The 26,317-nt window shown below is 44.4% G+C and overlaps 1 protein-coding gene across 1 annotated transcript; it reads left to right on the top strand.

Moving 5' to 3' along the window:
• rcn1 (reticulocalbin 1) lies at positions 1-26,040 on the top strand. The gene is made up of 7 exons (XM_033038773.1): positions 1-168; positions 272-512; positions 9,916-10,109; positions 18,268-18,446; positions 22,641-22,701; positions 23,287-23,486; positions 25,651-26,040. The coding sequence occupies exons 2-7, from the start codon at positions 280-282 to the stop codon at positions 25,756-25,758; spliced, it is 975 nt and encodes a 324-aa protein (XP_032894664.1). The 5' UTR covers positions 1-168; positions 272-279; the 3' UTR covers positions 25,759-26,040.
• Positions 26,041-26,317: the final 277 nt, after the last annotated feature.

Here is a 26,317-nt window from a genome sequence, read left to right as displayed (position 1 = left end):
GGAAGCCGTGTGTTGAGTGGCTCAGGCCGGGATCAGAGGGGCCGGAGCGGCGGGGAACCCAGCAGAGGCAGCCGCTGGGTTTGAACTGAGTGCAACTTGCACAGGACAGATTGCTGAGTGCGTGGACTAAAAGGCAGTTCAGTAAATTCGAGGGGTGGTGTTTTAAACGGGAGGGAGATAGGACATTGAATAGAAGGGGAAAAAACTTGCTACTTTTCACGCATTGTATATTTTATGTGCCCTGTGTTTGTATCGTGTTATTTCCACTTGTAGGTTACAATGTATCCGAACGCGGGCCGTTCCAGGGCGCTGTATCTGCTACTGTTCTATGTCACGGGCGGCTGCTCCAAGCCCACGCTGAGGAACGAGCGGGTCCAACAGGACTCTGTCCTGAGCGACAAACTGCACCAGGACGTGGCCAACTTCGAATACGATCACGAGGCCTTTCTGGGCAAGGAAGACGCCAAGACCTTCGACCAACTCAGCCCGGAGGAGAGCATCGAGAGGCTGGGGTAAGTTTAGCACGTAAGGGGGAGAGTGTTGCAAGAGTATTACAAGTGTCAATTCAACCAGGGTGAGGTTTCAGCGATGCCACCCACCCCTGCTTATCACTCGCTGGTCAGTTAAGTTAATGCTCTTGACTTGACTAATGAGCGCTGGAGTTGATGAAATGTTGTCAGCGCAGAACAAGCCGGAGAGCGTTTAGTCACTTGCAATGCAAAGTTTCCAACTCCCACTGTTGCAAAGAAAAACTCCCGGGAACATTGTGGGGAAGTGTCATGTTAATACCAACACGTGGCAGTCGGCTCTTTTCCAGCTGCTCTGGCATGTAAAGGGTGGGGGGTTGGGATCCGACCGTGGCTTTAAATAGCAAAAGGGGACTTGGCACTTTGCAGCCAATAAACTATTTTGAAGTGCAGCCACTGTTATAACGTTAGGAAACATCGCCGCTTATTTGTCCCCACAAACAGCAAAGTCACAGTTATCCAGATCATCTGCTTTTAAGAACATAAGAAATAGAAGCAGAAGCAGGCCATTCGGGCTCTCACCAATTTCCCTCATGGGAATCTCTCTCATTGGATCAAGGCAGGAGAATGGGGTTAGGAGAGAGAGATAGATCATCCATGATTAAATGGCAGAGTAGACGATGGGCCGAATGGCCTAATTCTGCTCCTATCAAATGACATTTTACCTCTGCACCACTATTCCCTCCATTATCAACCTCTGTCTTAACTACACTGAATTGGATTAATTGAAAGAAACAGCTTTGAAACAGGCCCTTCAGCCCACAGAGTCCACACCGATCATCAATCACCCATTCACGCTAGTTCATTGTTATTCCCATTTTAATATCCATTCCCAAAGTACATGGGGTAATTTACAACGGCCAATTAACCTACATGCCCGCTCATATTTGGGATGTGGGAGGAAACTGGAGCACCCAGAGGAAATCCATGCGGTCACGCAGAGAACATGCAAACTGAGGTCAGGATAGAATCTGGGTCTCTGGCGCTGAGAGGTGGCGGTTCTACCGGTGGCACCACTATGCTGCTCTCTTGGGAATCGGTTATCCTCCGGCTGATGAAATTTGTTCAGTCCTGTATGGCTGATGTGTAGTTTTGTGTCTCTGATCCTTGGTTCCAGGCGCACTGGCCAGGGGGGAATGTCGTAAGTGCATTTGCTCTCTAAGCCTCAGAAGAATCGTGTATGTTTCAGAGAGATGGTCTCTCCAACTTCGAAACTGTAGCGAGCACTGGCCCTGTTTGATGAAGCCAGCCAACTCCGGGATCATTCTGATGAACACCCCTTCTATAGGCCACAGCCTGGTAATGAACAGGTTCTGTTCTTATAGGCGTCCTTAAGTCAAATATGTCCATAAGTCAGACAATAGGAACAAACCACTCAATATGATAACCACACCTCCACGGTATTGTGATGAATGGCACCAAAATCACATTAAACTGATCAGAAAAAACAATTATTTTAAAAAAAGGTAGCGAGAGTTCTGCCATTCATAGGAAGGAACAAGATATATAAATGTACAAAGATAGACACAAAATTATTCCAACCTTTTGCGTCTTTAGACACAAAATGCTTGAATAACTTGTGTCCCTCTTCGGTATAAATCAGCATCTGACATCCAACACAAGATATAAACACATGTTGGACTTTTGGAATTTAATAATTTCAGGGAGCTTGTTCATGTGTAGGGGTATCCTTAAGTCAGGCATTCATAACCCGAGGGCAGCCTGTGATTATTTATGTTGGTTAATTAATTGTGTTGGTCAATTCAAGTAAAGTTTGTGGGCACAGGCACAAGATAAGTGAGGAAAAGGTATAATGAAAATCTTGCTTGCAGCATCGTCATAGGCAAATGGACTCATACCATGCATAGCTACATAAATTATGCATAAATCACACACAAATTCTGCAAGACAGTAAAAAGAGATAATAAAATAACAAGTTGGGAAAGTTGGTGTCAAGTTTGGAAAAGGGGAAATACAAAGAGATCTGGGGGTCCTTGTTCATCACTCACTGAAAGTAAGCATGCAGGGACAACAGGCAGTGAAGAAAGCCTTTGCTCCATAGATGCTGCCTCACCCGTTCAGTTTCTCCAGCACTTTTGTCTGCCAGTGAAGAAAGCTAATGGCATGTTGGCCTTCATAACAAGTATAGGAGCAAAGAGGTCCTTCTACAGTTGTACAGGGCCCTAGTGAGACCACACCTGGAGTATTGTGTATAGTTTTGGTCTCCAAATTTGAGGAAGGACATTCTTGCTATTGAGGGAGTGCAGAGTAGGTTCACGAGGTTAATTCCCGGGATGGCAGGACTGTCATATGTTGATAGAATGGAGTGGCTGGGCCTGTATACTCTGGAATTTAGAAGGATGAGATGGAATCTTATTGAAACATATAAGAATATTAAGGGATTGGTCACGGGACACGCTAAAGGCAGGAAACATGTTCCTGGTGTTAGGGGAGGCCAGAACCAGGGGCCAGTTTAAGAATAAAGGGTAGGCCATTTAGAACAGAGGGGAGGAAAAACGTTTTCACCCAGAAAGTTGTGAATCTGTGGAATTCTCTGCCTCAGAAGGCAGTGGAGGCCAATTCTCTGGATGCTTTCAAGAGAGACCTAGATAGGGCTCTTAAAGATAGCGGAGTCGGGGGATATGGTGAGAAGGCAGGAACGGGGTACTGAATGTGGATGATCAGCCATGATCACAATGAATGGCGGTACTGGCTCGAATGGTCTACTCCTGCACCTATTGTCTACAAGGCATTAGTGGCAAACACAATTAGTAAACAAGTCCATGGTAGTGCAAGAAATGGTCCGTGGTGTTCTGTTGCCAAAGCACGATTAGTATTGTGTGAGCTGATTCAAGAATTTGATGGTGAGGAGGGCCATTCCCATGATGGACCAGGCTGCATCCACCCTTCTCTCCAGCCTCATGTGTTGCATTGCAATTGCCATACTGTAGCAGATCATGATGCAACCTGTCCAGATTCCTTCTACGTGGCAGTAGGCTTTTTTCCAGCGATCGGCTCTCTCTGGCATGCACAGGCTAGTGAGGCAGGGCAGGAATGGGTACTGACTGTTGTTGACTCGGAAGAAGGAACTTGGTACTCTGCAGGCAATAAACTCTTTTGAAGTTTAGCCACCATTGTAGCATTGGCAAACATGGCAACCAATTTGCCCCACTAAAGGCAAAGTTACAATTTCCACAGTCGTACAAACAACAAGACGTTGGTGCAAAACACAACTAACAAACAAATCCACGGTAGCACAAGAAGTGGTCTATAGTGTTCCATCGCCTATGTAGGATTAGCATTGTATGGGTCAGTTTAAGAAGCTAATGGTGCTTTTGATGATATCCCCGTGTGGAGTTTGTGGATGGATGGCATGTTGGTCACCACTCTCTGCAACCTCTTACATGCCTGTTCATTGAAATATCAGTACCAGGCAATGATGTGTCTAGTCAGGATATTTGAAGAATTATCAGTGCATCTGAAGAGGTTTGGTAGAGTATTCTCAGACATACTGAATATTTGTGAACTTCGAAAAAATTAGAGATACCCGCGTTCCATGTTCAAGATTACATCTATGTACTGGCTCAGGGGGCAGGGCATTGGAGATGTTATTGCCAGGATTTTGAAGCTATTAACTTTCAGTTAATTATGTTGGTTGATGAATAACACCATTTCTTGAGAACCCACCGACTGCTGGCATTTTTCATCAACGCAAAGTGCGGAGAAGTGCCTCGGGGGTCAGGCAGCTTCTCCGGGGGACATGGATAGGAGATGCTTTGGGGATTGAAAGAAGGGTCCCGACCCAAAACCTCACCTATCCTTGTCCTCCAGAGATGCTGCCTGATCCTCTGAGGTACTCTAGCACTTAGTGTTCTACGCAATATTCCAGCATCTACACTTCCTTGTGTCTACATTTATATTTCTCAGCTTGGCTTGCGCCGTGGTGCCACTAAATTATAGCACGTTCTCGCTGTTAGCATAGAATATTTCCTCAAGGCTTTTGGAGTGAAGCTTGACCCATTGTGCTCTAAATCAGAGGCTGAGGGGCTTCCCAGTGAACATAGTGGGGATGGAGTTCAAAGTAAAAGATGAGTGAGACTCAGATATGATTCGGACCCAGAAACGAGAAACTAGATGCTGGAAGTAGGAGCAACGGACACTGTGCTGGAAAAACTCCATCGACAATGCCATTCCATCCACAAACTCTGCTCCACCCGTTGAGTTCTTCCAGCATATTGTTGGTTGCTCGTTTATGAACTGTGTTGTTTTTCTTCTCGTGGTGCGGTTTTAAGGAGTTTGTAATTGAGGTAGGTTTAAGATGTAGCAGAGAGATATTTTTCTGGAACTTTGTAATAAACTAATATGGAATAACATTGCAGTAGGAGGTATGGCACAACATTTCCACTTGTGTGCTAAATTTCAACCTGATGCAGTTCAGGTGCAGTACATGGCCAACTTGATTGTAAACATCTTAAGCCTGTCTCTGATTAATACAAGCCACGTCGACAGCTGCCCACAGCTTTCAAACTTTCGACAAATAGTTAATAGTGAGAGAGTGGACGTGGCATTCTTGGTCATAACACTCCCGCATGGACACTGAAGAAGGCTGAGCTCTGGTCCAAGGCTCGACCGCAGGGCAAGTGCCAGCTGTCTTATTATCACAAAGCAAAATGCTGCAGATGCTGGAAATCTGAAATAAAACAGAAGCTAGAGACGCTCGGCAGATCAGGGATCCTTTGTAGTGAGAAACGAAGCAAATGTACGAAACAAAGTGCTGGAGGAACTCAGAGGGTCAAGCATCTGTACAGGGAATGATGATTTGGATTAAAGAAGGATCCTAACCTGTAAATATCTGTCCAATTCTTCCACTGATGCTGCCTGACCCACTGAGTTCCTCCAGTATTTTTTTTTTTACAGCACCTGCAGTTCCTTGTCATGGCATGATCAGCCATGATCTTATTGAATGGCGGTGCAGGCTCGAAAGGGCCGAATGACCTACTCCTGCACCTATTTTCTATATTTCTATGTTTGTCCCGATAGACCTAATGTTCCTGATTGATGACCTCTAATCAGAACACTTCAGAACTTGGTCTGTTTCTCTTCTCTTCTCACACACTTTCCATTTTCTATGATAACAGACTTGGGGACATGGCGATTTTCACTGGGAGTTTATACCTGTCAGTATGTACTCAAAATAACTGGTTGGGTCTCTTTGCTTTACAATAGCAGCAGATGGAAGTCACTTAAACTGCAGTTGCTGGAATTACATCAATATAAATGAAACATTAGTTACATGCATAGATACATACGTGCATGCATACATACCAGAGATACCAGCATGGAACTGAGCATTAACTTTGTTTCCAGATGTTATTCTCCAGCATGTTTTATCGAAAAGTAATTTGAGTGAGAATTTTCTGATTCTGGGAGGGTTTGATAGAGTGTGCGTACATCAAAACTAACAACTTGAAAATGGAAGGACAACATCTTATCGATGGTTACAGATTAGAAATGTTTAGGGTACAAATTTCTCCATCTATAAACTTCATAATTAGTCAATCTCCAAATCAATAGATGTCGGTACAGTTTAGCATGTTCCTCTACACTACCACAGTAGAGGAACTTGGTTTGATGTGGTGACCTGAGGACTTATCTCGGTGGGTACCATGTGTCGTATTCCAGTAAATCTGTAATGATTTACAACAGCACTTCTAAATGCAAACTTATTCCATGACCAATAATGGTTCTTGATTTAATACAGTTCTGGTCTCCGCTACAGAAAGGGTGTGGTAGCATTGGAAAAAGGACAGATGCAATTTGCCAGGCTGTTGCATGGAATGAAGGTCTTTAGTTACAAGGAGAGGTTGGATAGGTGAGGATTGTTCTCACTGGAGTGTGGGAGGTGGGAGGGGTGACCTTGTAGGATTCTGAGGGGCATAGGTAGGCTAGGTAGTCCAAAAAAGTTTTTGATGATAGGGAAGTCTAAAACTAGAAGGCATGGGTTTCCGATGAGAGAGGAGAATATTAAAGGAGATCTGAGGGGCAGGTTTCCCACATAGAAACTGGTGATTATTTGGAACAAGCTGCCAGAGGAGATGATAATGACATACAATGACGATGTTTAAAAAGCATATGGACAGGAAAGAGGTGGCGGTGTATGGGTCCAATGTGGGCACAAATGGGGTCGGGGAGATTAGCTTGGGTCCAAGGTCGGCATGGATGAGTTGGGCTAAATAACTCATTTCAGTGCTGTACAGATCTACGACCTTAATTTAAACGCCCCCATGTTCAACTCTCTCCGAGACCTTCCCGTCCCTCTATAACATCATACGGCTCTGCAACAACACAGCTCTTCTCCAATGTTGGCCTTTTTATTAACTCCAAACTAAAATGTCCGACCATGTTCAGTCGCTTTAGCGAAGAAAGTCTAAATTCTGGAATTTCCCAACTGAATTTCTCCCCCTCTCCACAACTTCACTTTATCTGCTCATTAGAAAAGTGTAAGCAAGAAACAATATTTACAGAATTAGACCCATATCCCTCCAGTCCTTTCCTGTCCAAGTACCTGTCCGTATGCTTTTAAAACATTGTAATTATATGTCTTTACCATCTCCTCTGGCAGATAGATCCACATAACCACCAGTCTGTGTGTGGAAAACCTACCTCTCATCTCTCCTTTACTACACTATTGGGGCTATATACAACATCGAGCACATATGACAATCGCGTTTATGCTACCTGGTAATGGAATTGATGATATAAAGATAATTAAGATCGAATTTCATGGAACATTCATCACATCATTTGCCATTGATATATTACTTACAACTTCTCTGCCAAATAATCTGGTAGGTTGTAAATGCAATGTTAGACACAGAGTGGCGCATTTCCGGAGTTCTGTTTTTGGGATCAGCTGTTAGACCAAGTCTGGCCTATGTCCAACTACCTGCAAAGCAAACCCACCCCTCACCTGTGTCCACCTCACCTATCACTCGCCCGGCTTTGCCCTGCCGCTCACCTCTTCCAAGCTTTCTCCTCGCCCCTCACCCTCTTTCCCCCCCCCCCACCCCACCCCCCTCCCCCACCACAATCCATCTGAAGAAAGCTCCTGACCCGAAATGTCATTGTCCATGTTTTTCAGAAATTCTGCCTGACCTGCTGAATTACTTCGGCACATTTTGCCATTATTTTGTAAATCAGCATCTGCAGTTCCTTGTATCACCTCTGAATGCTCTTCCAGGTTGGCATTAAAAATCTCATTGGACTATTCCGAATAGCAGCCGGAGGAATTCCGAATGGCGTTTTGAGAAATCTTTATCTCCCAAACAGTGATTGCTGTTTGCGGAATCTTGCTCTGCTTAAGTTGGTTGTGTAATAGTGACACTACTTCAAAGTTGCTTCATCTAACATGGTCTCTAATTACAAAAAAACTCCCAATGCAACTGTGCATGGACCGATTGAAATATGAACCTCTATGGAGTCCTGTACCAGTATAGAAAGGCATTTGAGTGACGCATATGGCTTGGACTCTGATTATTCAGCATTGAAAGGCTTGCACTGGTATATATGTTAGGTTGCAGTAATCTAACTTTAGGTCTTGGCTGCACCAATTCCAAAGTACTTCATTTTTATCAAGGACAGATGCAAAGTCAGCATTTATGTCTTAGTATGTTGTTACTTTGTGTAATTTTGTTGTTTTTTATTAAAGCCAGATTTTATTATTGTGAGTTTATCCCCCTCTAAAGAGCTTTATTAATTATGTTTACATTTGTGCGCTTGCTCATGAAAAGTCATGGTTCAATCTCATCGTTTTCCTCACAAAGAGGTGGCATTGATTCTTGATCAGTATATTGTACAAGCAACTTGGAAAAATATAATAAATCCAGAAGCATTTTATAATTGTGTTAAGGGCAAGAAGGTAACTAGGAAAAGAGTAGGGCCCATGAGGGACTTGGGGCTATCACTCAATGGAGCTAGAAGATGCAGGAGAGGTCTTGTACGAATTCTTCTTATCTCTGTGTAGGAAGGAACTGCAGATACTGGTTTATACCGAAGATAGACACAAAGAACAGCCTGTGAAAACCTTGTTGGATTGATTGAATGAATTGATTGAAAGATACAGCCTGGAAACAGGCACTTTGGCCCGCCAAATCCAACATACAGACTGCACCTGAGGTGAGGATTGAACCTGGGTCTTCTGCGCTGTGAGGCAGCAACTATAACAGCTGTGCCGATCAGTGAAGGTACCTGGGATTTCTGTGTTGCACTGCTTGTGTGCAACAATCCCACCCCCCTCCTGGTTACACGGACAGATGACATTAAACACCGATCTTTACAAGACAGTAATGGGCAGCACAGTGGTAGAGCTGCTGCCTCATAGAGCCAGAGACCTGGGTTCCATTCCTGACCTTGGGTGCTGTCTGTGCGGAGTTTGCGCGTTCTCCCTGTGGCCGCGTGGGTTTCATCCAGGTGCTCTGGTTTCCTCCCACTCTCAAAGATGTGCGGGTCTGTAATTTAATGGGCCTCTAAATTGCCTCGAGTTTGGAGGGAGTGCATTAGAAAGTGGGAAACATAGAATTAGTGTGAACGAATAATCATCGGTCAGCATGGATTTGGTGGGCCGAAGGGCCTGTTTCCAGATATCTCTAAGATTTTTGCAAACGACTGTGGTTTCGTGTCTTAGTTGTTCTCAATGTTTCCTTGATAAATCAGACCTTATTCTGCACTATTTGTCATCTTCAGGGCTGATTTCCCAACCAACGCAAAACCATTGATGTTATCTTGGACCACAGGAATGCGTGAAAGTCTCTTGCCCTTCCTTGGCAACGAAAAGTCAGTGTCCAGGAAGTCCCAATTTAATGGCCTGTCACTTTTAAATTCTATGAATCTCAGCATTAGCCATGCATCCCCATGGCTCAAGGACTTCAACGAGTTTCCTGACACCATCGGCCAATGCCCACGCAATGATAGTATCAAGGAAGTCATTCATAAACCCACAACCATTCATTACTTGATCCCAACTCTAACCCTGTGAGAATATCATCTACTCTTACTATACAATTGTTCATGGTCTACTGACTGACAGTGGACACGGAGACATTCTGACATTATATTATGATGATAACACTATTCGGTGTTGAGTTAAGAGTTTCACTGGTAAGGCCAGCATTTATTACCCATCTCTAATTACCCTTAAGGTAGTGGTGGAGCTTATGGTAGAACCACTGCAGTCTTTCTGGTGAAGATACTGCTTCAGTGCTGTTTGGACTGGGTTTCTGGATTTGGACCCTATGATAACAAAGGAACGGTGATGTGTTTCTGTCCGGATTGTTTTTAACGTTGAAATACCCAATAAAACTAAGTGTTGCGTTTTTTGTGTCTTTCGTAGGAAAATTGTAGAACGGATCGATGAAAACAACGACAATTTCGTGACATTGGAAGAGCTGAAGGCATGGATTATAAGGGTGCAGAAACGTTATATTTATGAAAATGTAGCTAAAGTTTGGAAGGACTATGACCTTAACAAAGACAACAACATTTCCTGGGAAGAATTCAAGAAAGCAACGTATGGCTATTACCTTGGTATGTCTAACCTTTTTCAGCATTGCTACGGCCTGTGCCACTGGGGTAAACATTTCTATTCATAATAATCAGTTGTGACCCTGGACAGAACAACTCTGGGCGTGGGTGGGAATTCAAATCTTGCCTTTCCAAGTAGGAACATTTAATACATCCATGAAAGTTGATGAGTTGTTGTAAAAAACAAATGCGATCAATAAACTCGTAGTCATGCAGTACAGGAACAGGCCCTTCGGCCTAATTCGTCCATGCTGACCAAGGTGCTCCAATCTAAGCTATTCCCATTTGTCCTTATTTGGCCCATATTCCTCTAAACCTTTTCTAAACATGTACCTGTCCATGCATCTTTTAAATGCTGTCATATTGGATGCCCCAACTGCATCATCCAGCGTTAGATACGACAAATAATCGGCAGCTGAATCTGATATTATTGGATTCTAGAAAATATTTGGAAGAGAGTGATTTGCACACAGTCTGGAACACGCTGCCTACACAGGTGGTGAAAGCAGATAAGGAGCTTGTAGAGAAGCACTAGAATTGACAAGGAAGGCTGTGGTTCTAATGTGGGTAAGTGGGATGTGTTTAGACGGGTGCAATGGTGGACCTGGTCACGGTACATTAAAGGGCCTGTTCAATGAGCACTGTCCTCTCCACCATCAAAAGCATCTACATGCGGCGCTGTCTCAAGACAGCACCAACTATCGTCAAGGATTCCCCACCATCTAAGCTATTCCTCTTCTCATGGCAGGAGGTATAAAATTCCTGAAGTCCCACACCGCCAAGTTCAGCAACTTTCCTACAACGGGAAGGGGGAGGGGATGGAGAGAGGGAAAGCAAGGTCTACTTGAAGTTAGAGAAGTCAATGTTCATACTTGAATGTTCATGAAGTTAGAGAAGTCGACTGGTAAATTAATTGGCACGGAAAATGACCGGAATTGTAACTGAATGACAGCAGAATGGAAGGTGTTGATAAACGTGAGGGAAAATAAGTTATAGAAAAATAAGTGGAGCAGTTAAACTGATGAGAATGCTCTGATAGCTGCCGTACACTCAATGGGCTGAATGGATTTTTTCTGTGGAACTCCTTAACCTGGTGAAAATGGCCACACAAGTGGATAGGGTGTTAAATAAGGCATACTGCGTGCTTGCCTTCATTGGTTGAGACAAAGATTGGCAAGTCATGTTGCCGTTGTATTTTTGGTTATGCCACATGTGGAGTAGATAGATCCCCTCGATGGAAGGAAGGTCAGAGCCGATGATGGACTGGGCAGTGTTTACTACTTTTTGTAGTCTTTTCCTTTCCAGGGCGCTCAAATTGCCGAACCAAGCCACGATGCAACCGGTCAGCATGCTCTCGACTGTGCACCTGTAGAAGTTAGAGAGAGTCTTCCTTGACAATCCGACTCTCCGTAATCTTCTCAGGAAGTAGAGGCGCTGATGTGCTTTTTGATGATTGCATTAGTGTTCTCGGACCAGGAAAGATCTTCAGAGATGTGCACGCCCAGGAATTTGAAGCTCTTGACCCTTTCAACCATCGACCCGTTGATATAAATGGGGCTGAGGGTCCCCCTCCTACTCCTTCCAAAGTCCACAATCAGTTCCTTGGTTTTGCTGGTGTTGAGGGCCAGGTTATTGCGCTGGCACCATATGGACAGTTGCTCGATCTCTCTTCTGTACTCTGACTCATCCCCATCAGTGATACGCCCCACAATAGTGGTGTCGTCAGCGAACTTGATGATGGAGTTCGCACTGTGGTTCGCTACGCAGTCATGGGTATAGAGTGAGTACAGCAGGGGGCTGAGCACGCAGCCTTGAGGTGCTCCCGTGCTGATTGTTATTGAGGCTGACACATTTCCACCAATACGAACAGACTGTGGTCTGTGGACGAGGAAGTCGAGGATCCAGTTGCAGAGGGATGCGCAGAGACCCAGTTCTGCGAGTTTGGTAACCAGTTTGGAGGGGATGATTGTGTTAAATGCTGAGCTGTAATCAATGAATAACAGCCTGACATATGAGTTTTTGTTGTCCAAGTGGTCCAGTGCGGAGTGGAGGGCCAGCGAGATCGCATCCACCGTTGATCTGTTGTGGCGGTACGCGAACTGCAGTGGGTCCAGGTTTTTGTCGATGTAGGAGTTGATTTGCTCCATGATCATCCTCTCAAAGCACTTCATCACCACCGGCGTTAGTGCCACTGGTCGATAGTCATTGAGGCATGTCACCTGTGGACAGTTGGGATCACCACATGACTGTAAGGATGTAGAAGCTTTCGAGAGAGTCCAGAAGTGGTTTACATTACAAGGATAGTGCCTGGATTGAAATATATTCGCTACATGGAGAGGATGGATTATTTTCTCTGGAGCATCTGAGGCTGAGGGGGTCACCTGATCAAAGTACAGTCAATTCTTAAAATGTAAGGCAAAGATGGGTAGAGAGTCGGTCTTTTTCAAAAACTAGAGGCATAGGTTTAAGGTGGACAGTTTAAAGAAGTTTTGTGAAACAAGTTTTTTATTAATACAGAGTGGTAGTTCCCTGGAACTGGGTTCCGTGACTGCAATTTCCCCTCTGCAAGCGGAGGTGGAGCATGGATACGAAGACACAATTTTGGTAATTAGATCGACACAAGCAGGAAACGGAGGGAGACGGAACATTTGCAGGCAAATGGGAATGGTTTATTTTGGCATTGTGGTCAGTACTGCCAGAGGTGGTGTTGAGGCAGATGCGATAGTGTTGTTTAAGATGCTTTGAGATAGGCAGGAAATGGCAGGATACAGCTTGCGTATAAGCAGAGGAGATTGGTTTAACTTGGCATCATGTTCGGCACAGACAATGTCGGCTGAAGGGCCTGTTCCTTGTGCTTTGCTGAAGGGCCTGTTCCTGTGCTGTTCTCTGGATCAAAGACCTGCAATGTTTGTTCTATATCTATGTGTTGTAGAGAAATATGGGAGAAATCACTCATTCCTGGTACTTCAGCAATCAGTAATGCAATGTCTGAAGAAGGATCTCGACCCGAAATGTACCTTTTCCTTCTATCCAGAGATGTTGCCTGACCCGCTGAGTTACTCCAGTATTTTGTGCATCTCTTCGGTGTAAACCAGCATCTGCAGTTCCTTCCGACACAATCAGTAATGCGTCTTGTTCCTTGGGGAAACACTTTTTCTCAATGTTAGTTTCAGCGATGAACTGAATTGCTCCAGGATGCTGTACAAGCTCTTGTTTAAGAATAATTTAATGTTGTCAGTAGTTTTATTCCTCCTGTTTGGCTGGGGCTGTGCTGGAACGTAACTCTCGCTGTGTGCGTCCACCATCACGGAGACGCCAAATGCCACTTCCACTGTTTGGTTGACTGGTTTCCTCTCACTACTTTGGTGCTTCCTTTTATAAAGCACGGTGATGTATGAGGGAGTGCAGACTGCCAGTGTGTCCCCTGGGAACTGAATCTGAATCGGTGGAGATTCTGTGTGCTGAGGCTGGAATGCACTGAAACAGTCCCTGAAACAGCAGTGAATTCCGAGACGTGATTAATAGAGTCTAAAGTTGGCAATGTTACCAGATGAATGCCGAGTGAGTTCATGACATTCCCCGTGACTGCAATTTCAGTGCAGCTTCCTTTGAAATACGCAGGATACTTGCACAAAGGAAGGTCGTTCTTCTTTAAATATTGATTTACTATCAGCAGTAATTTCCAGATTTATAATCGATGATAAATAAAACACTTGCCCACCTCTTCATTTTTAACTATTAGAAAGTTTGGCTTTTTAGGAATAGCTTGTGGCAAGTATGCTCTCTTTAGACTTTGAGAGATATAACAGGCCCTTCGGCCCACTGAGTCTGAGCCGACCAGTGATCATCCTGTACACTAGCCCTATTCTACACACTCGGGACAATTTACTGAAGCCAATTAATCTACAAATCTGTACGTCTATGGAGCGTGGGAGGAAACCGGAGCACCCGGAAAAAATCCACAGTCGCAGGCAGAATGTACAAACTCTGTACAAACAGCACCCGTAGTCATGATCAAACCCGGGTCTCTGGCGCTGTAAGGCAGCAACTCTACTGCTGCGCCACTGTGATGCCTGTCTGGGACAGACCACAGATGGAATGCAATAGGAAGACAAATTATGGGCAAACCTTTCTATGTGAGATCACTTTAATATACACACAGAATGGAGTTATGTCATCAATTGGGCTCCTGGAATCTTTCAGCAGCCATTCCCAGCCTGATCCAGAGACGGATGAATAAAACCGATTGTTCGAGATGAAGAGAGAAAGAATTGCAAATGCTGGTTTACAAAAGAAGACACAAGGTGCTGCAGTAATTCAATGGGTCGCTGGAGAACATGGATAGGTGATGTTTCTGGACAGGACCCTTCTTCTAACTTTCTTTCTTCCCCCACCCCCCCCCCCCACCACTCCTACAATCAGACTCAAGAAGGATCCCGACCTGAAACGTCACTTAGCCATGTTCTCCAGGGTTGCTGCCTGACCCGCTGAGTTACTCCAGAACTTTTGTGTCTTGCTCAAGATTAAGTCGGCTGTGGGTACCACTATCCTGCTCCGCTCAAAGGGTCTGAGTTCAAAATCCACTCGGGAACAAACGCCAAGATCCAGGCTGATCCTTCAGTGCAATTTTGCAGGAATGCTGCTCTGTTGGAGGTGCTGTGTTAAACAGTAACGCTATCTGCTTGCTCTGCTGGACATTAAATATGTCAATGCCGCTGCTTTGAAGGGAAGCAGATGAATTGATCAAAATGTCCTGCCCCCTCTGTAGCCCTGAACCAATGTCACAGAAACAGATTACCACATCGCTGTTTGTGTAAACTTGTTTTGAGCAAAATAATCAATTTCCCAAATAATAGCAGTGGAGTAGACACATTTCAAGTACCGAGTGAACTGAAATGGCTGTAGAAATACTATTCTCTCTTAATGAAGAAACCCAATTCCTTGTTTTGTAAAGTCAACCAATAAGTGCTGTTGCAATTTTCAGCGAGTCACTAGTCCGTGTCCTGTTGCCTCGCACCTGCGGGAGCAGATCTTGGTCAAGTGTGAGCTGGAAGCCCCATCTTCATCGCTGCTGATTCTTTCTTCCATTGACTTTCACCAATCTTGCGTTATTGCACAGAATCTGGATATAGCGCATGGAATGAGAACTAAACGGCAGACTCATTGTACGGGCAGCACAATGCCACTATCTCGCATCGCCTAGATATCTGGATTCAATCCTGACCTCTTAGTCCTGTCTGTGTGGAGTTTGTGTCATTTTCCCCCCTGTTTTCATTCAAATGCTCTGGTTTCTCTGTTTCCTTGGAGGGCGACACGGTGGAGCAGTGGCAGAATTGCAGCCTTGCAGCACCAGAGACCCGGGTTCGATCCTGGCCACGGGTGCTGTCTGTATGGAGTTTGTACATTCTCCCCGTGATCACATGGGTTTTCCCCGGGTCTTCTGGTTTCCTCCCACACGTAAAGGGTTGTAGGTTAATTGGCTTCAGTAAAAATTGTAAATTGTCCCATGTGTGTGCGGATCACTGGTCAGCGTGGACTCAACGGGCCAAATGGCCTGTTTCTGCGCTGTATTTCTAAACTTAACTAAACGTGTGCATGGTTTACGGTTAATTAACTACCATAAATTGTCCCAACCTTTTTCATCCCGTTTACCCCTGGCAACTTTAATAGCACATAACAATGTTATTTCACTTATTTATGTACAAGTAATGATGAACAGATACAGGTATACCAGAACCAAACACAGTCAGTCGATGAGAAAAAATATGTACAAATCCAGAATCAACAAATTTATCCTCTGGGTAGACAAAATTTAGTCCCTGGGGGTAAATTTACCCCAGGTTGGGAACCCTTGCCCTAGTGTGTGGGTGAGCGGTAGAATCTGGTCGGGGGCTAGGGTTAGCACGCAACAAAAGCTTTTCACTGAACTTCGGTACACGTGACAATAAACTAAAACTGAAACTGAGTTGATGAGAACATGGGGAGAGTAAAATGGGATTAGTGTCGAATTAGTGTAAAATGGATGCTTGATGGTCAGCATGCACTTGGTTGGCCAAAGGGTCTGTTGACATTGACTCCCAAGCCGTATCTCACATTAACTTGATACCTGGCAAACTCTCCCGGGTCTGATGGCAGAATAAAATCCTGATGTAGTAAGAACACATGCAATAAAATGGTTTTACAATTTCCATTGGGAGCTATGGGAGCCACTTGTTTCATTAGATGATTGGATTACTGACTTGCAGTGACCTGTTCTACACCATTTCACATTAATCGAAACTGTCCCGTTCTCATTGCCATTGTTGGCACTGTCTAGGGTGAAAGCTTGTGAATTACTAACATGGTGCAATATGTGAATTAAAGTCCTCCGCCCTGCAGTTATTGCATCCATAACCTCTACATTTGGCACAACAAGACAGGGCTTGTGGGGTTTATGAGGCTCTTTCTCCATGTCCTATTTTAAGTGGCGGTGGTTCATAGATTCGATACAGTCAACAAATATGTTATCCATAGCCTCTAAGTACCAGTTATGAAAGATATAACTACCTACCCAAACCATGGTTGCAACACTGCTCAAAGTCCACTAATAGAACAGAATTAAACTTCTGCAGGTGTATGGTGGAGAGCATACTATTGGTTGCATCATGGCCCAGGAGCAAAAGAGGTTACAGAGAGTGGTGGACATTGCCCGGTCCATCACAGGTACGGACTTCTCCACTATCGACAGGATGTGTAGGTTGCATTGACTCAAAGTTAACCAGTATCATTAAGGACCTACTCCACCCTGGCCATGTTCTCATTTCAATCCAACCATTGGGCAGAAGGCGCAGGAGCCTGAAAACTATGACCACCAGGTTCAGGAATAGCAACTTCCCCACAACCATCTGGTTTTGAACAATACACAATACTAACCTCAGTAACAATGAACTTCTATGGAATTTCATGCACTGCACTAACTTTTTTGCACTAATATTGTGGTTAATGATTTATAGAATATTTAAGGAATTTATATATATCATCTACGTGTATTACATTTACAGGCCCGTTAAACTGCTGCAAGTGAAAAAATATTGTTCTGTTGTCAGTACATGTAACCATCTAACACTCTTGACGCATGAGAACTGTTTTATTTTGCCAGCCACAGCTGGTAACTATCAAGGTGAATTTAAGACTTCAGCTAGCCAATCCCTATAAATAAACATAATATGACTTGCATTCCAAAATAAGAAGAATGAAGAGTGTTTGAACTGCACTTAATTGCAATGTAGAAATCCTAAAGGGCCTGTCCCACATGGGCGACCTAATCCACGAGTCCTGAAGAACCTCCCTCGAGCATGAAGGAGAGTTCCAGCCACCTCATACGACCTCCTAGGACCTCTTGTCGACCGTGCTGCGAGTTTGAGTCCAGGGCAAACTCTTCTAAACTCGCAGCTTAGGTCGCCCAGTGGGACAGGCCCTTAATGCTTCTGCTTCTGTAGCGATCCAAATTCCAATATATTGTGATGTTAACTTGGTGTTGTAATTGGAGATTATAGTGCTATTGGAATTGGCTGTTTGTTGTGTCACTTGTGGCTTTGTTACTGCTCTCTGAATCTTAATATTGTAGATGGAGGTGTCAGTTCTGAAGCTTGAAGATAGACTAACTGTCCACAGCAGCGCTGAATGAGTGCTGCATTATCAGTGCCGCCATCTGTTTGTTGAGATCTGATTGGCGTGCTAGAACGCTTGATGTTGTATCAAAGGAGGGACGGAAAGCTGGAATAAAAACAGAATCTGGTGGAAATACTCAGCAGGTCAGTCGGCATCTGTGGGAAGAGAAACAGTTGACGTGGCGGTTCGGTGACCCTTCATTCTCTTCTTCCAGATGCGACCTGCCCTGCTTAGTATTTACAGCATTTAAAAACAAATTAACTTCCAGCATCTGCTGTATTGTATTTCACTTAGTAAAGTAAATCTTGCCTTGATTTCCTGCCTAATATCGTTATCTGCCTGTTGTTTGTTGGCTCTTTCTGTGCACATATTTCCTACATTGTAATAGGGAAACTTAAAGAGTTCATTATTGCAATTCTTTTCCCCTCCGTGTAGCGAAATGTGGTGGGGGAGTACAGTGCAGTGGGATTGCAACCTCCAGTAACAGAACCTGTCCTTCTGTAAACCGCAGAGAATCCAGAGGAGTTTCAGGACACCGTTGACCAGTTCAGCTTAAAGAAGATGTTGCCTCGCGATGAGCGGCGATTCAAGGCCGCGGATATGAATGGAGATATGGTGGCGACCAGGGAGGAGTTCACTGCCTTCCTTCATCCAGAGGAGTTTGATCACATGAAAGACATTGTTATTTTTGTAAGTACCGGAGTCTCCTGGCAGCTCCTTAATCTCTTCAGAATTGTACAACCTCTCCGTGCAGGAGGAGGCCAATTGGCCCCTAATATCTGTCGTAGCACTTTGAAAGATTGTGTTTTCAATTTATGATGCATCGTCTGCAAAGAATTTTGTTCCCTCTCCTTCTGCATCCTCCCCGAGATCTTTTGGTTCCAATTTATCTGGAAAATCCCAACAATGCATACGGATGGCAACATCGGGGCAATCCAAGATGTGCCACTGTGTACCTGGCATATCTGGTAAGAGTTGCTGCCTCACAGCTCCAGAGACCCGGGTTCAATCCTCATCACCCACACCAAATCTTGGCATCACATCACTCCAGTCCTCAAACAACTTCACTGGCTTCCCATCTCCCACCGGATCACCTACAAAATCCTGGTCCTCACCTACAAAGCCCTCCACCATCTGGCCCCCCCCCCCCCCCATATCTCACTGACCTCCTCTCCCCCTACCAATCCTCACGGTCCCTCAGATCCACATCAGCCGGTCTCCTCTCCATCCACAAATCCAACCTCCGCAGTTTTGGGGACAGAGCCTTCTCCAGGGCAGCTCCCAGGCTCTGGAACTCCCTCCCCCAACTGATCCGCAATTCCGTGTCCCTCGCCATCTTCCAGTCCCGCCTCAAGACCCATCTCTTCACTGCCTATCCTTAGCCCCACGTCCCCCTCCCTTTTCATCTGTGCTTGAATTGCCTCATATTGTGTTTTGAATTGAATTCTGTCTTTAATTTGTGTACTAGTCATGTCTCTACTATTTATTTCATTCCGCTTACATGTTTTTTCTCTACTTGCTAAATTTTTGTAAGATGTCCTTGAGGCTCTTGAAAGGCGCCCATAAATAAAATTTATTATTATTATTATAATCCTGACTTTGGGTGCTGTCTGTGTGGAGTTTGCACCTTCTCCCTGTGACCCCGTGGGCTTCCGCTGGGTGCTCTGGTTTCCACCCATATCCCAAGGACGTGCGGATTTGTTGACTAATTGGCCTTGGTAGAGTGGATGCGAACGTGGGGATAACACAGAACTTGTGTGAAGGATGAATGCTGGTCAGTGCAGAACCAGTGAGACATAGGGCCTGTTTCTATGATGTATCACTCAAAAAAAAAACCCATAATCTCTTACTGAAATGTATATATATTTTTGGCCTTGCTTCCCTCATTGCCTCTCCTGTAGGCACTGATGAAAATGAAATACTTAACAGCTCCACAGTTACATTGCAGGAAGTCAACTGCACACAATTGCCGCTCTAAGGGCACCACATATAAGAAACCAGCACATAGCCCAATAAACTACAATGTGATCAAATTAAAGCAACAAAGTCCAAACCAAAACAACATAAATCTTGAACATTAAATCTTGATGTTAAATGAGTCAACTTGTATATCAGTTACCATATAATGGCAGCTTGTAAACTATGCATGTGCGTTTCTTACTGCATGAGTCCTCTGTCCTACTTCTGTTTAACCTACCAGGTTATTCCTCTGCTACGGTCTCCCAAGGCAATGTCTGCACTTGTTACACCTCATCACACGGAGACCACGTGATGCAACTGTTGGTTCAGACCGTTGATAAAATTAATTAAACAGTCGTTCTTGCTTCAATATTCCCCTGATAACTATCAGTCAAACAATAAGCTGTACTTTCACTGCCATATTACACCAATGGTTCAGCACTGAATCAACGTTGTTGTATCAAATACATAGAGCAGTCTTGGACATTTCCACCCTCGGACTATTTACCCGATCTATGCCTCCCATAATTTTACATACTTCTACTGGGTCTCCCTTCAACCTCCAACGCTCCAGAGAAAACAATCTGGTCAAGTGATGCCATCGGACATGTGGCGACTGCATGGCCAAAAGGGATAGAAATGTATTTATAACATAACACAGGTATTGTTTATACACACAAAATGCTGGCGTAACTCAGCGGGACTGGCAGCATCAAAGAATGGCTGATATTTTGGGTCAAGACCCTTCTTCAGAAGAACTTCTTCTTCATCAGAGATCCTTCTGAAGACCCTTCTTCACAGGGTCTCAAGAAGGGTTTCGACCCAAGACGTCACCCATTCCTTCTCTCCAGAGATGCTGTCTCTCCTGCTGAGTTACTCCAGCATTTTGTGTCTATCTTCGGTTTAAACCAGCATCTGCAGTTCCTTCCTACACGTATTGTTTAGATAAAGTGCTGAAACATGTCCTGTGGCCCATCAAGGCCGCACCGACCAGTGATCCTCGCGCACTAACATGGTCCTGCACACACTAAGGACGATTTACAATTGTACCAAGCCAATTAACCTACGAACCTGAATGCCTTTGAAGCATGGGAGGAAATCAGAAATCCCAGATAAAACCCACGCATGTGACAGGGAGTACGTGCAAACCCCATACAGACAGCATCCATAGTCGGGATCGAACCAGGATCTCTGGTGCAGAAAGACAGCAACTCTACCGCTGTACCACTCTGCCGCCCTCGTTGTGGATGAAAGTCTGTGAAGGTGTAACCTAGTGGGAGGAGCAAACACAACATTTCACTCTGTTGTCCCAGTGAAATGACAGTCTAAACAAACTGAGAAAATAGCATAAGTGGCTGTTTGTGGCAAATGAGAAAATAGCATGCTCTTTAGACAAAAGTGGTTAACATTATGTAAAACTGGGCAATCAGTTAGTGCACATTTAAAAAATAAATTAAAAAAAGCAGAGGGACTATGGGGAGAGGGGGCCTAATTGGGCAGCAAATGGGGGCCAGAGGAAAGATGGGGACAAAAGGTTTACTTAAAATGAAAATGGTCTCTTATATGGTGGTGTGAATAGTAAGACGATAGTGTTGATTTTCAGGAAGAACTCACCGCATTCTTTCAGTTGGAAACTGAATATTGAGGATCAAATATCTGAAATTTAATACATGCAATCTAGCTATAGGTTGCAGTGCATGGAGAACACTCCCTAACCCCATTGTGTGGCTTCCCTAGTAAGGCGCAGTGTGTGTTCATTATTCTGCCTTGCTCGTTCACTGTGCCCTGTTCTTCATGCTTCCCTTGTCCCAGACAGTTGCAGTTTTCACTTTACCGCCTATCCATTCAGATTTAGTTAACCTTTGACGCAGTATAAACTGTGGGACAATTCACTGAATAGGCAGAGGGTAGAAATTCCCTCAAACTCCCTCTCCCTAACTCTCAGTCTGAAGAAGTGTCTCGAACTGAAACGTCACCTATTGCTTTTCTCTAGAGATGCTGTCTGACCTGCTGAGTTACGCCAGTGTTTTTTTTGTTTTTTTAATATTAGAAGTAAGTACAATAATGTAGTACATAAGTATGGAAACAGACCCTTCGACCCACTGAGCATGCTGATCATTGATCACTTGTTCACACTAGTTACCACACTACACTAGGAGCAATTTACAGAGGCCAATTAACCTGCAAATCCACACATCTTTGGGATGTGGGAGAAAACCAGAGCACCTGGACAAAACCCACGCTGTTGCAGAGAGAACGTGCAAACTCCGCACAGAAAGTACCCAAGGTCAGGATCGATCCCGAGTCTCTGACGTTGAGAGGCAGCAGCTCTACTGCTGTGCCACTGTCCAGTCAAATCACAATCTACGAGTACAATACAAGTCATGCAAAGAGAAAAATACCAGAGTGCAGAATATAGCATTGCAGTGTTATAGCGTTACAGAGGGAAAAGTCCAAGATCCACACAGTGGCAGGTTGGAAGATCAGGAATACCTCCTGCCTCATGGGAGGACCACAAAAGATGAAGTGCTTTCAAGCTTTTGCATCTTCTGCCCGGCGGGAGAGAGGAGAAGAGGGAATGACGAGGGTGAAAATGGTCATTGAATATGTTGGCTCCAATCTCCAGGCAGTGTGAAGTGTAGATGGTGGGGAGCCTGGTCTGTGTGACGGACTGGACTACAGACAGAGAGATATCGTGTTTGGCTGCATTTTAAGGCACTCGTGTGTCAAGAACGTCACTGGGGCGCAGGAAGTCGTAACCCCCAAGAGATCAGGGGCCGGCACTTTGGGAGGGAATGAGAAGGAATCTCTTCCCTCAGGATCATGAATCTTTGGAATTTGCTTCTTCAATGAGCTGTGGAGGTTGAGTTGGACAAAAATGCATCCTGCGTCTCCAAGCAAACTTAAGATTGTTTTTATTTCTAGGAAACACTTGAAGACATTGACAAGAATTCAGATGGCTATGTTGATGAGGATGAATACATTGGTAAGGATTAGTGCCTCTCTAACCGTTTTCTCCGGGTGCTCCAGTTTCCTCCCACACACCAAAGATGTACAGGTTTGTAGGTTAATTGGCTTCAGTAAAATTGTAAATTGTGTAGGGTAGTGCTAGTGTACAGTGTAAATGCTGGCCCAAAGTGGACTTGGTGGGCCGAAGGGCCTGTTTCCACACTGTATCAATGTATCTCCAAAGCACATGGCCCAGAGGGAGAACATCTAGCCCAAGTGGTTCCACTTATAGGAGGGGAAATTGGAACTGTTCCCCCGTGGCTGTTTGTGGCAACCAATGTTTCTTTGGGCAGCCTGAAGTAAATCCATTTGATAGTTGAGCCTTGGGTTAGGATTGCTACAGATTTTGGGATAGAAGAGGGTTCACGGAGGGCGAGAGAAGAGATTAGAGAAGGAAATGTGAATATTGAAATCCGACCTTGATAAGTTAATAAGCAGAGGCTGGGGGTATGTGGAAGGCCACCACTTTGGTCTGTTAACGTCTCTCTCGTGCATGGCCTCCAAGCTCAGAAATACCAAGGGTCACAAAGCCATTCTGCCTCACCGCACTCTGCTCTTCCAGCTGATATGTACACAAAGGAGGACGGTGCGATCGAACCGGAATGGGTCAAGACCGAGCGGGAACAGTTTACGGATTTCCGTGACTTGAATAAAGACGGGAAGATGGACAAGAATGAAATCCGGCACTGGATCCTCCCAGAAGATTATGACCATGCCCAGGCTGAGGCCAGGCATCTCGTCTATGAATCAGACAAAAATAAGGTGAGTGCAAGTATATTCTCTAAACTTTGTGTCTATCTGGGCATAAACGGTCATTTGCAGTTCTTTGATTCTATATATTCCATAAACTCCAGAGTGATCCATCTCAAACACAAAGAAGGCTGTGGGGCCTTGAAAGGGTTCTCTTTTGAAGGGTGGCACAGTGGCGCAGCTGCTGGAGCTGCTGCCTCATCACGCCAGATACCTGAGTTCGATCCTGTCCGCAGGATCACTCCATCTGATTCTGCTGCTTTGCACTGACAATTTAATAACTCTGGCACTAAGTAATAACTGGCACTTGCTCTGGCCACTTAAATCAGATGCCCTGGACATTTTATGACTGTTTTTACTTGTATTTTAATGTATTTTACCTGCACTTTTTTAAACTATTCGTACTGTTTTATCAGGAACTGGATTGTTTTTTTATTGTTTTTTTTTTATATGTGTGAAATGTTTTATGTGCGATGCTCCGGTATTCCCTGGGAAAACGTCTTCTCATTTTGCACTGTACAACTGTTGCTTTGCAAGATGACAATAAAGGATGATGATGATGAGGTGCTGTCTGTGTAGAGGTTGCACGTTCTCCCTGTGACCACGTGGGTTTGCTCAAGTTTTCTCCCAGACACCCAAAGGCATGCGGGTTTGTAGGTTAATTGGCCTCTGTAAATTTCTTCTAGTGTGTAGAGAGTGGATGCAAAAGTGGGATCATACAGAACTAGTGTGAACAGGTCGGCATGGACTCGGGGGGGGGGGGGGGGGGGGGGGGGGCGGGCAAGGGCCTGTTTCCATGCTGTATCTATCAATCAAGGTTTTAGTTTGGTTTATCATTGCCACGTGTATTGAGGTACAGTGAAAATGTTGTATGCTCTGCAGTCAAAGAAAATACTATGCATGATTACAATCAAGCTACCCACAGTGAACAGATAAAGGATAAATTAAGCAATGTGCCATCAGGCAATGTGTCTCAGTTCATCATAACACCATGAAGAAGGGACCCGATCATGAAGACGACTTCATCCATTGCCATTCGGCCATTCAAACGGGAGTAAATCCCGGATTTCAGTGAAAGGCAGAAGTCTGGAACTTGCAGGCTCTCAGTCTGAAGAAGGGTTTCGGCCCGAAACGTTGCCTATTTCCTTCGCTCCATAGATGCTGCTGCACCCGCTGAGTTTCTCCAGCATTTTTGTGTATCTCAGATGGGATCTATTGATTCACTGGACTCCACACAAATATCCAAGGTGAGGGCTTAGTCTTGCCGAGATTCCCAGGTATTCCTCGTGAATACTGTGTCCGGACCCATCTGCAACACGATCATTGATTTCGATGAGGATTGTGGTTCAACGTTGCAGGATCATTGATTTTAGTGGGGACTGTGGGTCAAAGTCTCAGGACAAAGACAAAGGAAAGTTGTTTCTTGGGAACGAATTTTGCTTTAATTTGATAATTTTTATAATTTTGTATTTATCCTATGCCAACCATCAACAGTCCATATTGACTGATTCTACATTGACTCCATTTTGTTCCCACCACATTTCCCCAGATTCGACATTCAAGATGAATGATAAGAATAATCAGTTAAAAAGATTTTCACTGTGCCTTCGTAAATGTGATAATAAACTAGACTAAAATGGAGAGAAAGAGGAAACTATCTCTAGGAGGGAGTGTTTGTATATATTGCTGGCCCTTTGACTTTAATAACATATTGGGTGCTCTATATTATGTAAGGGTGATTGTAAGGTGGGAATTCTTAACCTGGGAATGGCCCCGACAGCACAAAAAGGGTCCATTTGGCCCATTTCACCTTTTTATAAAGGTTGTCCAAAAATAGCCTCACAGTGTTACCCACAACTGCAGTTTAATCCTTTTCAAGTTCATCTGCAGTTGACTTTTGAAACCTCGAGTGGAATCTCATTCCATTGCCCTTCCACATTCAATTTCTGTTTTTGGATCTTGCTGTATATAGATTAATAGTCTTATTTCTTATGTTACGACTGTGACTACACTATACTTGACTCGGCAATACTTTCTTAGTCATAATGTCCTGTGAGTGTGAAAAGCATTTTAGCAAGTCAGATACTTTTTAAAGATCAAACCCTTTAGAAGGCAGTTGACTCTTTTTTTTTTTTTTAACCCCAAAACCTTTTCATTTGATTTCTTTGTCAAATAGGATAAGCGATTATCAAAGCATGAAATCCTGGACAAATGGAGTATGTTTGTTGGTAGCCAAGCCACCAATTATGGAGAAGATTTGACTCGAAACCACATTGAGTTGTGAGAAGACAGCAGAAGAACCTGCTTGGGTGACGAGATGATTCTCCTTCCACTCACAAGTTTGGACACGTCTCTGTTGAAGATGAAGAAACGGATTAACGGGCTGCAAGTTCCTACCGTGTGTCACGTGACTGCAGCTGTTCGACCAGCTAATATAGTCGACTCTTTACCTCAATAACTCATGGGCTGCCTTTGCCCAAATATTTGTTTGCACCCATACCGATCAATGTAAAAAAGACTTCTCTGCAGTAGGGTTGTACAGTTAAGAATTTTGGAAACCATTGGACACCTTGTTTTTTTTTTTCTCCCCAAACAGGACTTTGGCTGCAGGATGATTCTTGCTCCGTTATATATATTCTGTTGCCGTAAAGGACAAAGCCCCAGAACAACAATCACATGGTGGGGTCAGCCAAGGGTCAGCTGTCTCCCATCCAAACTGTATTCTTGTTGATCCTGTTATGGGACCCAAAGGTACAAGAGAACATAGTCATATAACTTCACCCCTGTGATGGCCACCACTTGGTGGGGGCAGGGGCAGTATGTACATTGGAATGCCCAGAACT

This window comes from Amblyraja radiata, chromosome 20, assembly GCF_010909765.2.
Source record: "Amblyraja radiata isolate CabotCenter1 chromosome 20, sAmbRad1.1.pri, whole genome shotgun sequence".
Classification (NCBI taxonomy): domain Eukaryota; kingdom Metazoa; phylum Chordata; class Chondrichthyes; order Rajiformes; family Rajidae; genus Amblyraja; species Amblyraja radiata.
The sequence above is the reverse complement of the archived record's forward strand: the minus strand, read 5'-3'. Positions and strand labels throughout refer to the sequence as shown.

Coding starts and splice junctions, on each gene's coding strand:
- rcn1 (XM_033038773.1), top strand. CDS start 280: ATGTATCCGAACGCGGGCCGTTCCAGGGCGCTGTATCTGCTACTGTTC. Junction 18,447..22,640: donor TGAAAGACATTGTTATTTTT/GTAAGTACCGGA, acceptor TTTTATTTCTAG/GAAACACTTGAAGACATTGA. Junction 22,702..23,286: donor TGATGAGGATGAATACATTG/GTAAGGATTAGT, acceptor CTGCTCTTCCAG/CTGATATGTACACAAAGGAG.